At 35.1% G+C, this 19228-nt stretch overlaps 2 protein-coding genes across 2 annotated transcripts; both read left to right on the forward strand.

Moving 5' to 3' along the window:
* Positions 1-383: 383 nt before the first annotated feature.
* LOC112455150 (tyrosine-protein phosphatase non-receptor type 61F-like) lies at positions 384-11704 on the forward strand. The gene is made up of 13 exons (XM_025016899.1): positions 384-558; positions 1735-1960; positions 2159-2476; positions 2547-2654; positions 2738-2892; positions 3007-3123; positions 6714-6882; positions 6975-7234; positions 7358-7583; positions 7664-7816; positions 8089-8266; positions 8372-8573; positions 8654-11704. The coding sequence occupies exons 1-13, from the start codon at positions 539-541 to the stop codon at positions 8853-8855; spliced, it is 2334 nt and encodes a 777-aa protein (XP_024872667.1). The 5' UTR covers positions 384-538; the 3' UTR covers positions 8856-11704.
* A 5324-nt stretch (positions 11705-17028) lies between these two features.
* Positions 17029-19228, forward strand: LOC112455149. Its single transcript, XM_025016898.1, has 2 exons — positions 17029-17299; positions 17697-19228. Exons 1-2 carry the CDS (start codon positions 17297-17299, stop codon positions 18048-18050), a joined length of 357 nt encoding a protein of 118 aa, XP_024872666.1. The 5' UTR covers positions 17029-17296; the 3' UTR covers positions 18051-19228.

Raw genomic sequence — 19228 nt, forward strand, 5'->3', positions numbered from 1 at the left:
GGATCGCGTAAATGCCGTAAATCATACACGTTCGAAAGGATATGAGAGAAGGAGAATATAACCATTGGGCATAAATCCTTTTTTTTTTATGTAAACGCTATAAAAAATATATTATAAAAAATAAAAATAAAAATAATTTTATAAAGTGTAAAACATTTCGAGATTGTAACAGCTCAAGTGTTTCATAATGAGCATTTGTTCTTTGAGTTTTTATTTTTTATAGGAAATTATTTCGGGGCGCTGAAACTGAACCCGAAGACCGTGGATGTGTTATCCGTTGGAAATATTCGTGGACATGGGTACGTAGTTCAATGTTTTGTGTACATAGAGGCGCTAGTGGGTTCCATCAGACTCATCAGACAGAACTGTTTGATACAGCTGTGAGCTGAGTACTGGAGTTATTGGAGCAGTAACATTATATAAAACTATAAAACGATAAAACGGTATCAAACAGAACGCTCTCAGGTTTTTCCGGTTCCATTCACTCTCTAACAAATAGTTGACAGCATCGTGGAACGCGAGAAAAATTGATGTGAAAATGTGTGGTCGAATTTGTTGGTGAATAGTTCTATCATTATTTTCTCATTAATTACATTAATTGCTGCGTGATATATCTAATCGATGAACAAATCAATATATATATATATATTCAATTCTTTTATTTTATTTCTATGTTATAGACTTGGTAACTTTTCATGTTTTTATCTTTTTGACTACCTAATTTGACTACTTTTTGACCTTTTAACTTAACTTATTTTATTTACACTTATTTAATTCAAATTCTTTTATCTTATTTTTACTTTATGGTATAGATTTTCACTTTATGTTATAGACTTGGTAACTTGTCATGATTTTATCTTATTGACTACTGCGTTTTTGCGATTCTAGATTTGCGATTGCATGATATGGTTTGGGCACTAATGTCAGCGAATTAAAAAATGTTGTGTGCGTGGTTCTAATTCACTTGATAAGGACCAGAATGTGGTCGAAACGTTGTGAAGAATAAAATTGTTTTTGGCCAGTTCGGTCGAGAAAAACGACTTTTATTTTGAATTTATCCACTGGCGAAGGAAGTTATTTGTTTGTATATATATATATATATATTGCATTTTTTATTGAATTTTTCTCTTTTTAATGCCTTTGTTACTTAATTAATTCGTTTAACATCGCATAACTTCAATTTATGTCGCAATATAAATTGGAGCTATATTTTAGTTATATATATTGTAACAAATGTGTGATACACTTTATTATTTTTCAATCGCTAATGAATAATATAATAATGAGAAAAACATTAAAACGTTTTTTGTCTGTTTTACTGAACTTCAGACATGCTTATTGATGTTACTATTGGGCACTGTGTGACTGTTTCAGAATCGGATGACTTTTTGTTTTTACAACAGCGAGAAAGAAAAAAAAATCACGAAACGATATTCGTTTAAAGTTTAAATCATTCATATTAACACAGAAACAAAAACTACAGCAATTTTACATATAATTTTGTTTTCGTTTAAGAAGGTTTTAGACTTAAGAAGTTTATTTTGGATTTTTTTAAGTCTATACAGAATTATATATTGACACAAAGTTGTAGCATTTATGTAAAAAAGTACTTTATTTATATTTCCAGTTAAAAAAAAATTAAAATTTGAAATTTACTGTAGTTTACTCACTGATATCCATCTCGAAAGTTTATGATTTATGTAAATATCTTACAAAATATTTTGCAATTTGTAGTTCATTGGATGCAGACACCTTGTGTTGCGCGTGCGGATATAAGGATGCCAATGGTAAACAACGTAAATTGACATGGGCTAAAACTGAATTAAAATATGATCCGTCATACAACATGTGCCCTCGAGACGTTCTGCCCTGCATAACGTCTGGTTCGCATTTCGAAGGAGAAAAGGAGGAGAGAGTTCTTTGCGCTATGACATGGGGCATGATTCCACCTTGGTATCAGGCAAGTTACAATATTAGGATTATAAATCAATAGATATATAGCGAAGACTTGCAAAGACGAATATATATCAATAGATATATTCGTCTTTTGCAAGTTTATTATTCAATATTTAAGTGTTATTAAAATTAATTGTTTTAAAATATATCACACGAATGATATTCAACATTGTTTTTATAAATTACCTGATTAATTTTACAGGGAGATTACAAGAAACGTCCAAATAAGATATCCACTCACAATAGTCGTTTGGAAAGCATACAGACTTCAACGATATACTCTCCGTCGCTGCAAAAGCAACAAAGATGCATCGTGGTCTGTGAAGGCTTCTTCGAGTGGAAGCCCGGTACAAATAATAAAGTTCAAAAGCAACCATACTACATATATGCGAATCAAGACAAAGATGTAAAAGCAGATGATCCTACCACATGGGCTAATGAATTTTCCGAGACAGATGGATGGAAAGGTTTCAAAGTCTTGAAACTGGCTGGAATATTTGGAGTACATAAAACTGAGGAGGTAGATAAAGTCTTATCCCTACGATTTTATCAGAAATATTTCAGATATTACTTATTGAGTATTATCTCAGGGGAACGTCATACACAGCTGCACAATTATTACAAGAGAGAGTAATAAGGTATTGTCTTGGCTGCATCATCGCATGCCAGTGTGTCTAACCAGCGAGGAAGAATGTCAGGTAAATATCAATATAACATCATTATATATAATTTGTAGAAAAATATAATTTCGTTATTAATGTTTCGTGTAATTTTCTTCTAGCTATGGTTAAGTAAAGATTTATCAACAGATGTGGCTGTTAAAACGTTGAATGACATGATATTACAAGAAACTGCTCTAAACTGGCATCCAGTGTCTACGGTTGTCAATAATGGACTGAACAAAACTGTTGATTGTAGAAAAAAGATAAAACCAAAGTAAGTGGTAGCTCTTAAAAGTAATAGTTTATTGCTTTGTTAAAACCATGCCATAAAATCTCATCTATTATGACAGTAAAGTTAAGTGAATTGATTTATTATTATATTGTATAGGGAGATCGGTCAAGCATCTTTCATGACTTCTTGGCTACAAAAGGGATCAGCCGCTTCAAATAAAAGAAAAAGCATAGATGATAAAGATCCAAGCAACGAAGACGAGAATACCTCAAAAATTCGGAGAGAAAATTAAAATTTGTGAGAAACCACCGATTAAATTTTAATATGTAATAATTTATTTTTCTATAAAAGATCTAAGATATACTGTAAACAGTATATCTTATGAAGTTTGTACATAAAATTATATTTCAATGAAATTGATTTAATAATTAATAGAAACTCAGGAAACAACTACCTCTTCGAATTACATTTTTGTATCATATATTTATTTAACATGTATTTCAGAAAAAAATATCGTTCTTAATAAAATATTTCACATTCAAAACTATATTCACATAATGTATTAACAAATTTGTTCTACGTGTATCATATCATTTTACTTTCTTTTCTGAATTCTGGATTTTCAACCCTGAGAGTTGTAGTATTATGGTTTTATATGGTTTATCTAGAATCTAAATGGGATCAAGTACAAATTATAGTATTTTAAAAGTTTCTAGGTGCTTTTTACATTCCAATAAATATACGTAACAATACATTTTCATAAAGAACTAATTAAGGGGCCAGTAAGCATGCTTTTCTTCATACCAAGTAACTTTTGTTTTCTATTTTTGAAATTTACAATGTCCAACCCTTCGAAGCAATAACAATAGAATATTTTTCTATCTACAGATATGTAAGATTGTAGAATCGAGTCTAAGTTTCATTTACAAACAACCACTCCACCACTATCCAGAATCCTCGTACTATTACTTATTTATTCTAATTTTATTTATAGCATAAAACACATACCATATTTTTTACAAGTATAAATCATAAATTTCTTGTTTTACGTTACATTAACTCAACTTTGATTAGTCAATTCTACTTTTCTTGTTTTCTACTTTCTAGTTTCTTAATTAATATTTTATTTGTGTCATTATATTTCCTTATATTGCCTTATATTTCCAAATATTAAACAAAACATTATTTTATCCATGTTGATAAAATAATACGGTATTATTTGACGAATAAATTAATCGTCGATTAAGTTAATTTAGCCGCACTCACCTTCAACGTAAGGCGATGTGCAAGGAGAACAAAACGAATGATCGCGGCATCGAGGAGCAACATATCGTCGTCCAATAGCGACCGTTTCCCGAGCTAGGGACCGACCCGGTTGGTAGAGCGACGGAGAACGTTTTCACGCCACGCCGCGCCGCTGCCGCCGTCCGCGTCCGCGAGTTCGCGCAGTGTGCGCGCCTGGCCGCAAACGGACCGTAGGTTACGTGCGTTAAGTGCGTGTGCCGTTCGCGGAACCGTTGCTCGCATCGCCGCTCGCCGCGACTCTTCGCTCGCCGTCGTCGTCGCCTCCGGACGTTTCCCGCGTGGTTCGATAGCGAAGGGCCGCTACTCGCTGACGTGATCGTGGCTCGACACATGGCACGTTGACTCCCGGCGACGAGGAGCCGAGCCGAGCCGAGAGTGGAGAGCGGGCAGGAAAACGAGAGCCGGAAAAAGAGTACCGCGCGCGCGGCCCAGCCTCCTCGCGAGTGCGTGCGTGCGTGCGTGCGTGCGTCGCGCGCGTGTGTATCTACTATTTCTGCGTCCCGCTAGGATCCCGAGATTCCCGAGGAAGCGGCGGAAGACCGACCAGCCAGGATGACCAGCGGCGAGGAGACGGGCAAGAGTGTAATGAACGTCGAGACCGTGTATCGCGAGGTCAACGCCAAGAACGGTTGGGCGTCTTTCTATCAGGTGAGAAAGGCAGGAACGCGCGGGTGCGCGCGAGTGAAGGAAGGAAGCAAGGAAGGAAAGAAAGAAAGAAAAAGCGACGGAAGGGGAGGGCGAGAAACGGCTCTTCCGCTCGGCGACGCGCTCTTCCGCTACCGTTTCCGCGGAGCGGTGGAATCACGCGATTCTCCGATGCCTTCGAGGCTGAGTGCTGACACGTCGCCGTGCCGCCGGCTCCTCGTCAATTCGCCGCGCACTTTCTCTCTCTTTCCGTCTCCTCACTCCTGACTTGCTCTCTTTCTCCCTCTCGCGCGCGCGCGCGCGCGGACTCTAGCGTCCCGCGCGTTATCGCTCTTTTCCACGGCCGCCTTGTTTTCCCTCGCTCTCTCGTAAAACGCTCTCGTGTGTCACGTCTGTCAGAATTCTCGTTTCTCGACCGAGAGACCGAGCGTCGTCCGTGGAGTCATCCCCCGGCACGGGGGATTCACTTAGCCGAATTCTCTCCTCACGCACGAGCGGTGATAACCGTCATCCCGATAAGATCGGGACGCGAACGTCATGTGCACGCGGAGACGCATACATATTTTTTTTTTGCTTCTAAATGAGGGATTCAATTCGAATTCGCGAGACTCCGATCTCCCCGATCAGCGATTTCTCTCTCTCTCTCGGTACGACGAGAATATGTTCAAGGTGTTTCTTTATTGTGTCTACGGTCGATAGTAGCCCCGTGACGTTCCATGCGTCAACACGGAGACAATAGGCAGTAAAGTAATACCGTTCGATTCCCGAGACACGCGCGGATTCGCCGAACGCGATACGGCTGCCGCGTTATTACACCGCCGGATGCTAGCTGCTAGCGGGGGATTCGCGCGACGCCGCCGACGCCGAGAGAAAACGCGAGTCGCACCGTGGATTTACGGTGCTGATCGATTTAAATTGCGGAAGGAAAGGGATTTCACGGGAGAGAGACCCCCGGGTGAGCCGAGAATCGACGACGCACGCACGTGTATAACGTGCGATTGTACTCGTCAAGGTCAGGCTTCCAACTTGGAAGTACGTATTTAGCGATCGCACAATTTCTCCGAAGTGCAACATGAGAAACGACTCGTAATTGTTCGTATTGTGCATTTTGGAGCAATAATATTATGAGATATGCTATTGTCTTAATTCATTCAGTATAATTAATTGATTCAGTACTTGTGTCCATTTTAATCAATGTAAGAAAACTTTAATCTTGGTTTAACTTACTGTTCATCTTTTTCTAATTCTTAGAACTTATAGAAAAGGATAAGAAGTAAGTTAAAACGAGATTAAAGTTAGTCTACATTGATAGAAATGGGCATTGGTGTTTGAATATGTATTGAAAATCAAAATTGAACTGAATGTTAAAACCTTTCTAAGATTGATTCTTGTTAATTGAGGTTTTTTCATGCTACGGACAAGTTTTGTTTTACAGTTTTTGTCTGTGAGAGCGTAACTTTATCAGGATTTTGTAATTTAAAAATTGCTAATCTACAAATGTATGTATACTAGCTAGAATGTGCAACAAACGTGCAATATTTCTTGTTACTCGAATACATCTAATTTATCTAATTTGTCTAATCCATATATATTAACCAGTAATTTGATCGTCTATAAATGTACAAGTAAACATTATTATTTGCTGTGGGTTTGTACATCAGACTTGATTTGCAATTATATTGTACATTTTGGAGCAATAATATTATGAGATATGCGATTATGTTAATTAATTCAATTAGTTAATAACTGAATATGTATTGAAAATCAGCAGCAAAATTAAACTTTGAAATTTTAAATATGTACAAATTTCTATTCATATTTATCTTTAACGTGTTCAATTTAGTCTTATTTATTTGTAAGACAAGTGTTTCTTTGTACGCTAACTTTATCGTTAATGACGCGCTTTTTAATATTTTGCAGAACATACGTAGCGAGTGTGAATCTTTTGATTATACATGCAACGAATCAAAAAAACCACAGAACAAAACCTTGAATCGCTACAGAGATGTGGCACCGTACGATCACACTAGGATTATACTTAAAAGAGGTGTATGTGATTATATTCACGCCAATCTTATACGGGTAAATATGTTACGTTAGAAGTTATTTCATAGCATAGAATAAGCGATTGGTAATGATAAGATGAGTATATTACATGATTTGTCTGCACATAGGTGGATCACGCTGAAAGGCAATATATCTTGACGCAAGGACCCTTGCCAAATACCGTCAGTCACTTTTGGCTAATGGTATGGGAGCAAAATAGTAGAGCCGTATTGATGTTAAACAAGGTAATCGAGAAGAACCAAATCAAATGTCATCAATATTTCCCATTGGACGATGTAAAACCCACTATGACGTTCGAAGATGTCAGTATAAAAGTGGATTATATCAGCAAGAAAGAATCGTCGGATTATACTACTAGAACATTACGGTAAGGGAAATACATGTATTACTAACTGTATCATGTTCTCATCGAGATTTGCTTTATAATTAGCAATCATTCTTAATTTTTCTGCATAAGCATATGTATTTAATGTTTTTAACTTATCTACAGTATAACGGACTTGGAAAGTAACGACAGTAGGGAAATCTTACATTTTCATTATACCACTTGGCCAGACTTTGGAGTACCGCAACGTCCAACAGCCTTTTTACGTTTCTTGGCAGATGTCAGGAAATCAGGAGCATTAGATCAAAATGTTGGCCCACCCGTTGTTCATTGTTCTGCAGGAATAGGAAGATCGGGAACATTTTGCTTGGTTGATGCATGCTTAGTACTGGTATGTGAAACGCGGCAAACGATTTCTGGTTTGCAGGAAATTGCTTTGGCAATCATTAATCACCTGTTCCTTTATTGTAGATTGAAAAATGTGGTTTAAACGCCTTGGATGTGCGGCATGAATTGTTGGCAATGAGACGGTCTCGTATGGGCTTGATACAAACACCCGAACAACTTTGTTTTTCATATGCTGCCATCATTCAGGGAGCAAAACAATTGCCATTCGATAACATGGTAAGCAATCAATAGTCACACAGTGTTATTGTCTAACGAATAGATTATGATAACAATTACAATAGTTTTAAATTTTACAATGTTTTTTTCTATATTGATATTTTAATGAACATAAGTATCGGTGCATTCGTTTCTGCAAAGTATGTCCGATTTTATTAAACAATACGTTTTAGATAAAATGTTTTCAACAAAATTATTTTGATAACAGTAAATTATTGTAATCAAATTTAATCATCGATTTATTGCATTTTAAATTTTATTACATTTTACAGGATCTTAACAACGAAATAACTCATGATGAAATAATAACGACTTATGACGAGATGAATAATAAAAGTAACCATCCATTAGAAAAAGACGACGAACCTCCTCCTCTACCACCTCCAAGAGGAGAATCTTTAACGCGTAGTATGATGGCAGATCTAAGCTCGGATGGTTCGACTGATAACGGTATTTCTCTCTTTCTCATTGTAAAATAAAAATCGTTTTAATGGTTTTAAATGGTTTTTATGCCATAATAGGTGACATTAATAAAAAAGAATATGTCAATTACAGATGAAGCAGGTGGACCACCTGATAAACCGCTACCAAGTGAACCACCAAATCATGTAGAATTATCTGATGCAAATCTATCTACATCTGCTACAAATTGTGTAGATGAACAAAACTTAGACGATGGCACGGTACTTGACGAAACTCTTTCCGACGACGCTGAGAACTCTATTGTAACAAACAATTCTCCGTCCAATTTAGACGCGTAAGTAACGTCCTTTAGTAACAAAAGCAAATTATTTAATGGTTGTGTTAATGATCATAAATTTTATTTTCTTAAAACAGGAAAGGGGAAGTACGTCGGCGCAAAACGGAAAAGAAAGAACGACTAGCGACACAAGTACGTGAGATGAAACGCCGGCAGAAGGAGATGGAAGAAAGGCAGAAATTCAAGAGGTCATTATTTTACCCCCTTAAAATAAGCTTAGGCATTGGGATTGGTGGGGGTATCATAGCGATCTGTTACTATATGTACATGCGTAGTTAGATCTATCGTATCATATTTAAGGATGTCGTACGTACGTATATATCACCTTTCGAACTATCAGTAACATTTCGATGACTCGCATAAACGAAGAAAGTTATTCTTAATACGCGATTCTATTGCGAAGTTTTAATGACCTAATTTTGGTTGAAACATCTTCGAGAGAGTAACTAAATAAAAGATTTTCGTATCATACGATCGACAGTAGAATCACATCGCCAGCAATACCGCAAACGATACTGGCTCCATTTATTGAAAAAATGAGCAAAAGGAAAAAGAAATAGAGAAAAATAGAAGAAAAAACAATGCTAAGAAGTGCAAGATAGTACAATTTTGAATTGCACTATTGCATATTCGAGTAGTAAGAACAAGAATGGAAACGGATGAAGCAGAAAAGGAGATGAACTTTCGATTTGTATTTTTATATTGTGATTTATTTTATGAGTATCTAGAATGTTAGAATATGTATATGTTTTTTTCACAATTCTTTCATTACATTTGCTGCAAGAAACGAATAGCTTATTACGCATACGCGTTTATGGAAGAAACGTTATTAATGAACATAAGTTAAATTTTACCACACAATTCTTGTAGATAAAATATAAACATACCTGAAGAATTGTGTTAACTATCCAGGCAAATTACTCTTGTAGGTAAAATATTTACTCAAGAACTAATATGCAATGCTATATCACAATATAATCATATAACTTTCTAAATATATGATTGTGTGGATTTGCATAAATTTCGACTATCTGATCTTTTTATTTAACGCTCATATAGTAATAAACATAAGCACAGAATGAAAATCACAGATATATAAAACTGAATTAAGTGAAAAGTCAATCTAATTGTTGAGTAGCTTTGCTGTTTCCCGCGAATAGATATGTTTCTATCTAGCTAAATTTGATTTAGTTTTTTTTCTTATTATTTACTTAATATGACGATAAATAAGCGAAAGAAAGAAGACAGATTATATTTGTGGTTTTCGTTTAACCGTTTCTAAATGAATAAACTTGATGTTAATATTTCACCAAAATCTAGTTTCGAATGAAGGAGCTAGGATGAAAGACTTATTTCCAAATCATCCTCACAATTCATCACTTTAATTCATGTTTTCAAATAATGTAAGTTTATGTGTTACATTGTGGAGAAGTTTAGAATATAGAGTTTATAGGCACATAATCTTCATTTTTTAAATGAAAATATGGATTCAATGATCTGGAAATAATCTATTCAATTTCTTTAGTAGCGTTAAATGGATATATTAGTGATAGGTCTAGAAAGAATTTGTTAAATGATTTTATTGCAGTTTCATAGATAAATCTTTTTAATTGCTGATTGGAGTAGATTCTACTGTCCTGTATCAAAATCATTTATGAAAATTTAGATCATGCGTATATTATACATTAACACTTCACAAAAAAGTTCAAAAATGTTTCTCATGATAATCTTTAAATTTTTAATTGTTTGGCTATGAGTAAGATATACTTTTTTCTTATTTGCAATCTTTTTATTTTTTTTTTGTTACAAGAGAATGTTATATCTCATGCAAATCGCCATCTGGGATGATTTAGTGCAATTACTGATAGTTGAATATACAAGATAATATTTGATCCAACTACTGATATAACTCATATAAATTTGCTGTTGTTCACGCGAATCCTATTTGCACGATGATAGATCGTAGAATCAATTATTTTAATCTGCAACAAGACATTCCTGATGTATCAATAATAGCTTCGAATTTCTTACGCTTACAAAAGGAATTATCTTAGATGCGATCATGCAAAAAGATTGAATTTCCCATGTCAGGAGAATTTTTGCTGATAAATTATTTTTATTTTCTTTCTGTTATTAAATAATTTGCAAAAAGGATATCACGAATTTTTAGTTTGATATAGAAATCGTTGGTAACAGTAAAAGAAAAGACACAGAAATATGCTATAAACAGGCAAAGTGTGTTATTTCCAAGAGTTATTAGTAGATTTCCGTGATATTTTCTCGCTTTGAATCTTTAAATCGAATCCTATTTATGCATTTATCTCAATAATCTCATTAAACTTCGAAAATTTAGTAATAAAGTTACGTTCATTGTTAGAGAGAAGTTGGAATGGGTTTAAAACGAAATCTTAGAAAATGTGAATTCCAGCTCATTGCCCAACAGCGTACGTTGCAAGCTGTGCATTGAGCATTGCGGATAAAGACTGAGTACGTCTAATGACTTCTAGGAGGGCAGAAGGTGGGGGAAATAAACGAGCGGTGAAATAACGAAAGTTAAGCCCGCGTATTTCTTAAGTCGAGCTTTTATATAAGCCACTTTGAGAGAAAGACTTGTCAGATCGTGTTCCAATCCAAAGATAAAAGCGTGATGAGAAAATGTGCGTCGCGACGTCTTCAAAAGGTGTGCGTCGCTAAAGCGTATTTTTTACTTTTGTACGTTACTACACACCGTTGGAGCACGATCTCCCAACGAGGTTTTCAGACACGTCGTACTTGCGCATATCGACGTGCTCGTCTTCGCGTGATTATGTACGTTAGAACGTTGCAAAAGAAATTGAATGGAGAACGGAAAGGGAGCGAGAGCAATCTACGTGAAACACGATGTCGAGGGGATATGCAGTATTCTATTGTCAACAACACGTTTTAACTTTACGCACTAATATACTATTGTTATCTAATTTTTATCGAGATATTATTTATGTAAATGTAAAACCGCAGTCTGCGACGATTCGATTGAAATAAGGAAACGACGCGATTAATCTCGTGACGATCGTTATCACGTCGTTAGCGAAGCGCACCATGGCGTGGAGATCTTTCAATCGTTCCATGCGTCTTGAAATTGAATCGAAGATGTGTCGAAATTTCGAGGACGGCACATAATTCGCAATCATCCATCCGCCGTTTTACACATGAAAAAGAACCGAGACGAACGATCGCAGACGCTCATCTCTCCTGTTGTTGGCGATCGCGCGAAGCTTCCGGAAGTGAGACATACGCTCATGAAAGTCTACAGGTCACGAAGACACGGTGCTAATTAAAAGTTCCAAAACCGATGTGCGCTCCAACGTGCGTGCGTGCGTACGTGCGTGCGTGCGTGGACACGAGATGAGAAGCGCGTGTATGAGAGAGTGAAGGAACGATGAGAGCAGCCACCGATGTTGATCGTGCAACTACACTCGTCGAAGCACTATTCGAGAAAATGCGGTTTCGCATTACCATTAGAAATTGAATTTCCCCCGGTTTAAATTTTAAAGTAGTATTTTTCATTTTTATTGTAACGTTTTACATTAGAGAAAACCGTTTTTCTCTTACCGATTATATTAGGTATGACAATCTGATTTTATACGTGATCTAATTATAAGCCTTTGAAAAAGTATCTATATGGACTTCACATTCAGCATCGGACAAGGCATGAAAGAGCAAATCCGGCGACGCATTCTTTTATACTACTCGTGTGCATACAATAGATATAACGTTACATACAAACAAAAAACACAGAAACATAGCTAAGTGCCTACTCGTACAAACAAGGGGAGGGAAGGGAAACCAGAGCGATCGGTGAATAGTGTTACGGTAGCGACTTCTCCCCTTTTTGGAAGAGCATAGTCACCGTGGAAGCGAGCCGTTTTTATTACCCGACAATATATAAATAGATAGTTATCTAGTAAATCTTAGATTGATTTACTCAAAATGGTACTTTCGGTGCTCTCACTATATTTAAGGCAAAATATCGCTTTTCTCAATTATTTTATTTTTTTCGTAATGACAGAATTTGCACAGAATTTTTGTGATTAACGCATTATCTTTGGTAATCAGAAACTTGTTTTTTTTTTCCAACAAAAAACTAAGCTCCCTAATCGTAAAAATTGGCAAGACATCTCTGGCATAGAATAATTGTAATGGAAATGCAGGTCTTGCTCGATTATGAAAATTTCTTACATCTTATTATAATAATTTTTTTATTAAGGTCCTATAAAGAAAGACCATTTTGAATCAATCAATCTAACATAATCTCCGGATTGCCGAGCGATCGTGTATATCAGGGTAACGACAGAATGCGAGCGATAAAGTCGAGTAGAATCGATTTTATATCATTAACTAGGCGCGCTTGATCTTGCGCAAGGAAATTTTGACAGCCGCAGGAACTTACGTCTCCAATTTAAAGCAATATATGTGGATCATCGTGGCGATATCGAACGTTTACGATTCGATCGATACGCTTGGCAGCCGGATTAATAATAATAAGAATCGAGTGTACACATTAGGCAGATGTAAGAATGGCGAGACAGAGAAAATTGACGACCCTTGATTCTTATATAGAAGCGCACCAGCTAGAGCATACATTTTATAAATCATGGTCGTTTAATCTACATATTGCATCCTTTATATACGACGGGGCCTTTTTACAGTTACTGACGATTATCAATCGTTGATTATCGACGCAAAAAAAAAAATGGATTTATCTTAATATGAAAAATAGATAACTGTGAGCGTGCTTTTCAAAGGATTAAGACAAAAGTATGTGAAGGTGGAGAAAACTGTACGCTTGTGCGATTAATCGACTATCAATCTTGCAAAATAAACAATTTATTTTTATGGTTTTTTTTTTAATTCTATCAAAGATCGTAGGTAGAAAACGAGAAATTGCAAGAAAAATTTGTAAAATTCACTAATAGAATCAAAACAAAATCTGGCTATGCGTTGAGATGATTATGTAGAAATTGTAGAAGAACATAATTTCTTTTTACGTTGTTTTGATACTTACATATATTAAAAGTATTTCGAAGATTTAAAAAAATAACCGATTAGAAAATCGCGCAGCGTCGGTAAGGGCAATATTTCTCTAGTCCATTCTGCATCTTGCACAACTCGAACTGTAGTTACATTTACGATGTATCGTTGTAGAATTATAGCGTCGAATGGTATTTTAATGTATAGAAAACTGAATGCACAGAGTAAAAGAAGGAAAATGGAAACTGGAAGCGTGTGTGAAAGAAAGAATTGGGTAAAGAAAAGAAAGAAAATAGGTGAAGAGAGGAGCGCGTAGAGTATTGTCTCAATTTGTTGCACAAATTACCAGCAAAATTCTACAAATTATCTGAAACTATCAAGCACTTTTAAATATAAAGTCTTATTAATTTCTTGAAGAGTGAAATACGTATTTTTTTAAGAAATATTTTTGTTTCTAGAAAGTCTATTCTCTAATATTTCTTTGTTAACAAACAAGCGTTATTCGTTGAGTTCTAATTATCAGACGTATCAGATTAGATCTATCTACTTACATATAATTAGCTGATATGATTAGCTGAAGATCGCAACGTTAAACCGTTCCTCTCTTTCGCCTGAATTTCATGAGAGACGAATTACACGGATAGGCATTGGATGACACATGAAGATTTGCATACAATAAAATTATTTATAACAAAAGTAACGAAACGGCAAAATCAATGCTCTCGCGAATACGCACGTGCATCAGGCCGCTTCGTTCGAAATGGTTCCCTCCTACGAGAACACATTCTAGAGGCTGTACTTGGCAGATATTTTACACAACTCGAAGTAGCGTTGTGAGAGTAGAATCTTTCGCATTGTAGATTTCATACACCATAAATTTAAAACACGTAATTCTTACAATTGTGCATTTTTCACCGCGAACTTATTTTCGCAAAATACATTTCTGTGGAGAGTCCGGATTCATGTACTATGGATTCAGGTAATACAGATGTTTTTTTACGAATCATCGACGCAAGTATAGTAGATCCCAGACAATCATGGCGAAGGCATCTCAAATTGTTTAATCGGATATACTTTCTTTTGTTTATATCCTTATATTAGAAAGACATAAATTTGATTACAATTAATGTAGTAGATTATTGATTATTCGTTAAATTTGTAGGAATATTTTGTTTAGTACGTTTCGTTCTAATGCCCGATGATCCATCAAAAAAATTCGGCGTTTACCAGGAGTACCTTAAAATCTTAATAAAAATCACTATGTTTTCCATCTATTTGCATCTATATATTTTATTTGTGACTAGCGTGTTCGATTTTGGTTCGTAAGCAATGTTGATAATTGGCGACTCTTGGTACGCATATTATTTTCCAATTAGATTAGTCTCTCGGCGACAATAACGGCTGTACTAGTATCAGTGTTTGAATATTATTTTGAATTAGCCGTGAATCTCATTTTCGTAAATGTACGAATTGCTGATAGCTAATGATAATAGTACATCGGTTATTGATATCTTTCTCTACCTTAGAGTTGAGCGATTGAATCGTTTATTTCGAAAATTATAAATACAACATTAAAAATTGCATTTAAAAAATGTTTTTTTTTAAATAAATTGTCGATTCTTGATATTGCAGAATTAAAGTTATATGATTTTCGAAATAAACGGCTCGATTTAAATGATCCCAGATGATCCCGATTCTGTCCTATCTTGCAATCTGGATTCGAGATTCTCAAATCGCATAAATCCCGAGACATTTGCATATATATTTATGAGCGATGCGAACAGTCCCTCTCGAATTATTACCCAGCGCAAATTATTTTACCCTCGTTTGTCATTTCGTATTTAGTCTTTCACGTCTAACTAAAGCCCGTAGAGATCCTTATCTGATGATTTCTTTCAGATCAAAAAGCGAAACTACCGAAAGCGGCGAATCTGTGCACAAGGAGGCTGAATCCACCATCTAAATTGAAAGAAAAAAAAGAAAAAACCGTCCTTCCATAGAATAATTCTCCGTTGTGTGCCTTGTCATACTTTAAAGAGAACCATACCAGACATGGAGAATCTGTTTCAGTACAATAAAACTACTTAATAGAAAAAAATAAATCAGACTGTTTGCTACACAGAAATATGATGTATGCATATTTGTTTTCGCGAACTCTCGAGTCCTGGACTAAATATATTTAATAAACGACTCACGATTTTCGTTCTTTCCTGGTTTTTAGGTGATTTCATTAAAATCATCAAATGATTCATAAGGTGATTTCGTCACCTAGAAAATGGGTGATTTTGCAAACTGAAAAGAACCAAGAATTTTTAATTCACATCTTTTACAGTACATTAATTAATGTATATTGTAAGAGAAGCATAAAAATAAACGAAATCGTAAAGAATAAAAATTGAACAATAAATCATGCATTTATGACATTGACATACTTTCGCCATTTTCTTTATTTTTGATTTGTCGATAATTCGTTTCCCTTATATGGTTATTCTATCAAAACTTGAATTTTTTATTATATATTAATAAGTAAAAAGAATGTTTTTTAACTTACGAGTTATTGTGCAATACTGATAAGAACAAGATTAAATTTTCACATATGCTGTGATGTAATAATGTGTAACGTTATATGAACGTGTGGCGTTCTAAAACGGCTCTCTCTTATGTCATACATCACGTGAAGATCTAATGACTACATCTTAGATAATAAAATATTTAACAAGAATATATCTTGTAAAACATTAAGAATAAAATAAATTATGAAATTCATTCTTATTATTCTGATTAAAATTGACAATAATAATAATCGACAAATATAATAATAAAGTAATCATATGCACGGTTAATTATGGTCATGGTATATTACGACTTTTTGACGTAGAAGCAATCCCCTGTACATCGAATATCTTAATTATTTTCAATATTACTTTTTCATCATCATAAAAAAATATGTATTAGCAAATAGTTAAAACAGTTTTTTTAAATTTGTTTTTCAATTCTAAATTTGATAAAATCAATGAAATATGTTGGCAATTATATTCTAATAAAAGACCTAGAGAAAAAATAGAATTTTCGAATACAATAATATTTAAACACTTGAATCTACAGCAAAAAGAAATTAGGAAAAACTAAAATATACCTAAATAAGATGTACTTTATAAGATGGGAAATATACCTTAGATACAAGCAAGAATACGGCAAAATGTTCTAGATTTTGTCGCCTTGTTTTGATGAGTGTATATTTGCGCGGTAATTTTGAGGAATCTTGTGCCAAGTACACACGAAGCGAGACCGTCAGTATTTTACGCGTAAACAGACAAATATCGAGGAGGACGTTCCCTTGTAGTCAAGTTAACACTTGCCAGCTAGGCCGGAAAAACAAAAAGCAACATAATAAACTCAGGATAGATCGACGATGTTGTCGTGTGGTCGTGTCTACCTGGTTTACCAGGTCAGTTATCATCCGTCGTAGAACGTCATTGTATAATTAGCGTGCTCTGGTTTGACGTCATTGTTCCATATAAATACCGAATGCCCGATCTCGGCCACCATAAACTGACGAGAGAGCTGCCTACGACGTGCTATTGTACTCTTAACAGACGATTCATATTGAGACTACTTCCTCTTTTGAGTAACGATATCTCGAACGTGCGGAAGTGATCGTCATTTTCTTATAAAGTATCGTCGATATAATCAGTATCTTCAAATATAGAATGGTAAGTAGGTATATCTATCTTGAATTTAAATAGATTTACGTGTTAATTGTTGCCGTTAAATGTACAATTTTTGTATTACAAATCCAACAATCTTTCGTATAATTTATGAAAAAAATTTTCTTGAAAATAATAAAAAATAAATTAATTCCGCAATTTATTCGAACGTTTGTGAAAATGTCAAAAGCAAGGCCGTTTTATTCTAATGATATATTCATCCATATATCGAGATATATTTTATACCGTACTGAGCATTTTTTAAAGATACCTAATAAGTTTTATCTTATAGAATAAAAATGTTGGGATTCTTCTCAAACACAGATTATCGATTATTCGCGAATCTTTAGATGTCTATCGATGCTATATGAATATAAAGGCGCTATCTTTTCTTCTTTTTTAGATGGCTATCACATTCGTTGGTTTTGTTCTGCTGCTCGTCGCCTGCTCTTACGCATTACCTCTTAGAACGGCGAGCATGTATGGTTCTCCCTTGCTTGTTGTGCCAATAATCGTTCAGGAACTCGACGATTCCCGAGCTTTGATAAACGAGGAACCGATGTACGCGTTAGACGACGGCAACCTCAACATCGAGAAACGCAGTGCAGAGGAAGCAGATGATGATGATGATGATGATGATGATGACGACCTCGAGACCGCAGCTGGTACCAATATTCTCCGTCCTCTCTTCGTCTATCGCCAGCAAGTCGCGTATCGAAAACGTGTCAGAGACGCTCGACGAGGTAGGCGAATATAAGCGGAGGAAGGAAAATCGATTTGGAGATTTCGACAGTTGAAACTGATTGATTATCCTATTTTGGTATTATCGGGAAGATAATACATTCGAGATAGGAGACCTCCATCTAAAGCCTTACTGGTAAAGATCTTTAAAATCCTGAAGAAGGATTGAAAAAGAATCGAGCTTGTGATGATAAAAAACCTCATAAAACTTAGATAAAAGATACGCAAAGATCAAAGAAAGATAGATAAATATAAGGGATAAAAATTAAAGGAAATGAAGATAGCTTTGCATCAAGATGATTCGATTAAACAAAGTACAAATATTTGTTTTGAAAAATACCAAGGTATGATAATGTAGGTTTTTTATAACGAAATATCCAAAGCTTGTCAGGGACTGAAATAAAGCTTGCCGCTCGTGGATATTTCTGCGTGTATCCGTGAGCGCAGGAGAGTAAGAACTCAAGTTTATAAACAGCGAAGCGGAAGACTCGCGCCAATATGAAAATTTTGGGCGCAAATAAAACTGTTCACATGTCGACGAAGCTTATCGCTGAGATAAATATGTGAGGTATAGACAAAAATACAGAGAATCGGTAACGAAAGAAAAGTTTTTGTGTTGAAGAACGGATGAACCTTAAAACGGTAGTAAGGGGTATTGAACTCGCACGGTATAATTACGCTAAAAGGTTGTGGACCTCGTTATTTCGACGAAAATTAACCGTGCAAATTAACAAGCGCGGACTAATCTACTGATTCAGGAAGGCCTTTTTTTTAAGCGAAGCAACAAAAGTGACCGGAGAAATGAGGAAAGCATTTAACTATTTTACGATCATGTATACGATCTCTTTAAAAGATCCTGTAGGTTTAAGTCAGATTAAAGTTAAGTCTACAAGAGAGGGAGTTGATTAAAATAACAAATAGAATAACAGAAGAATTAGAGGAAGCGCCAAGTGTATGTATCTCTTTATAATGTAATTAAATAGCGATACTTTAATTGTAAGTCAATTATTAGTAAAAAAAGAATACGTTAATGATCGAAAGCTGTCTACCAAAGTTGCATTACGCAAGCAATTAAGTAAATTAATGATATTGTGAATATTCAAATGTATGTACATATATGAACATTACATTGTGATACGAGAAAATGTTACGTGTGCAAATATATGATATTTTATAAATAAATGTAGAAAATTG

The sequence above is a fragment of the Temnothorax curvispinosus genome, unplaced genomic scaffold (genome assembly GCF_003070985.1).
Source record: "Temnothorax curvispinosus isolate PA1 unplaced genomic scaffold, ASM307098v1 QBEX01005839.1, whole genome shotgun sequence".
Taxonomy (NCBI): Eukaryota; Metazoa; Arthropoda; class Insecta; order Hymenoptera; family Formicidae; genus Temnothorax; species Temnothorax curvispinosus.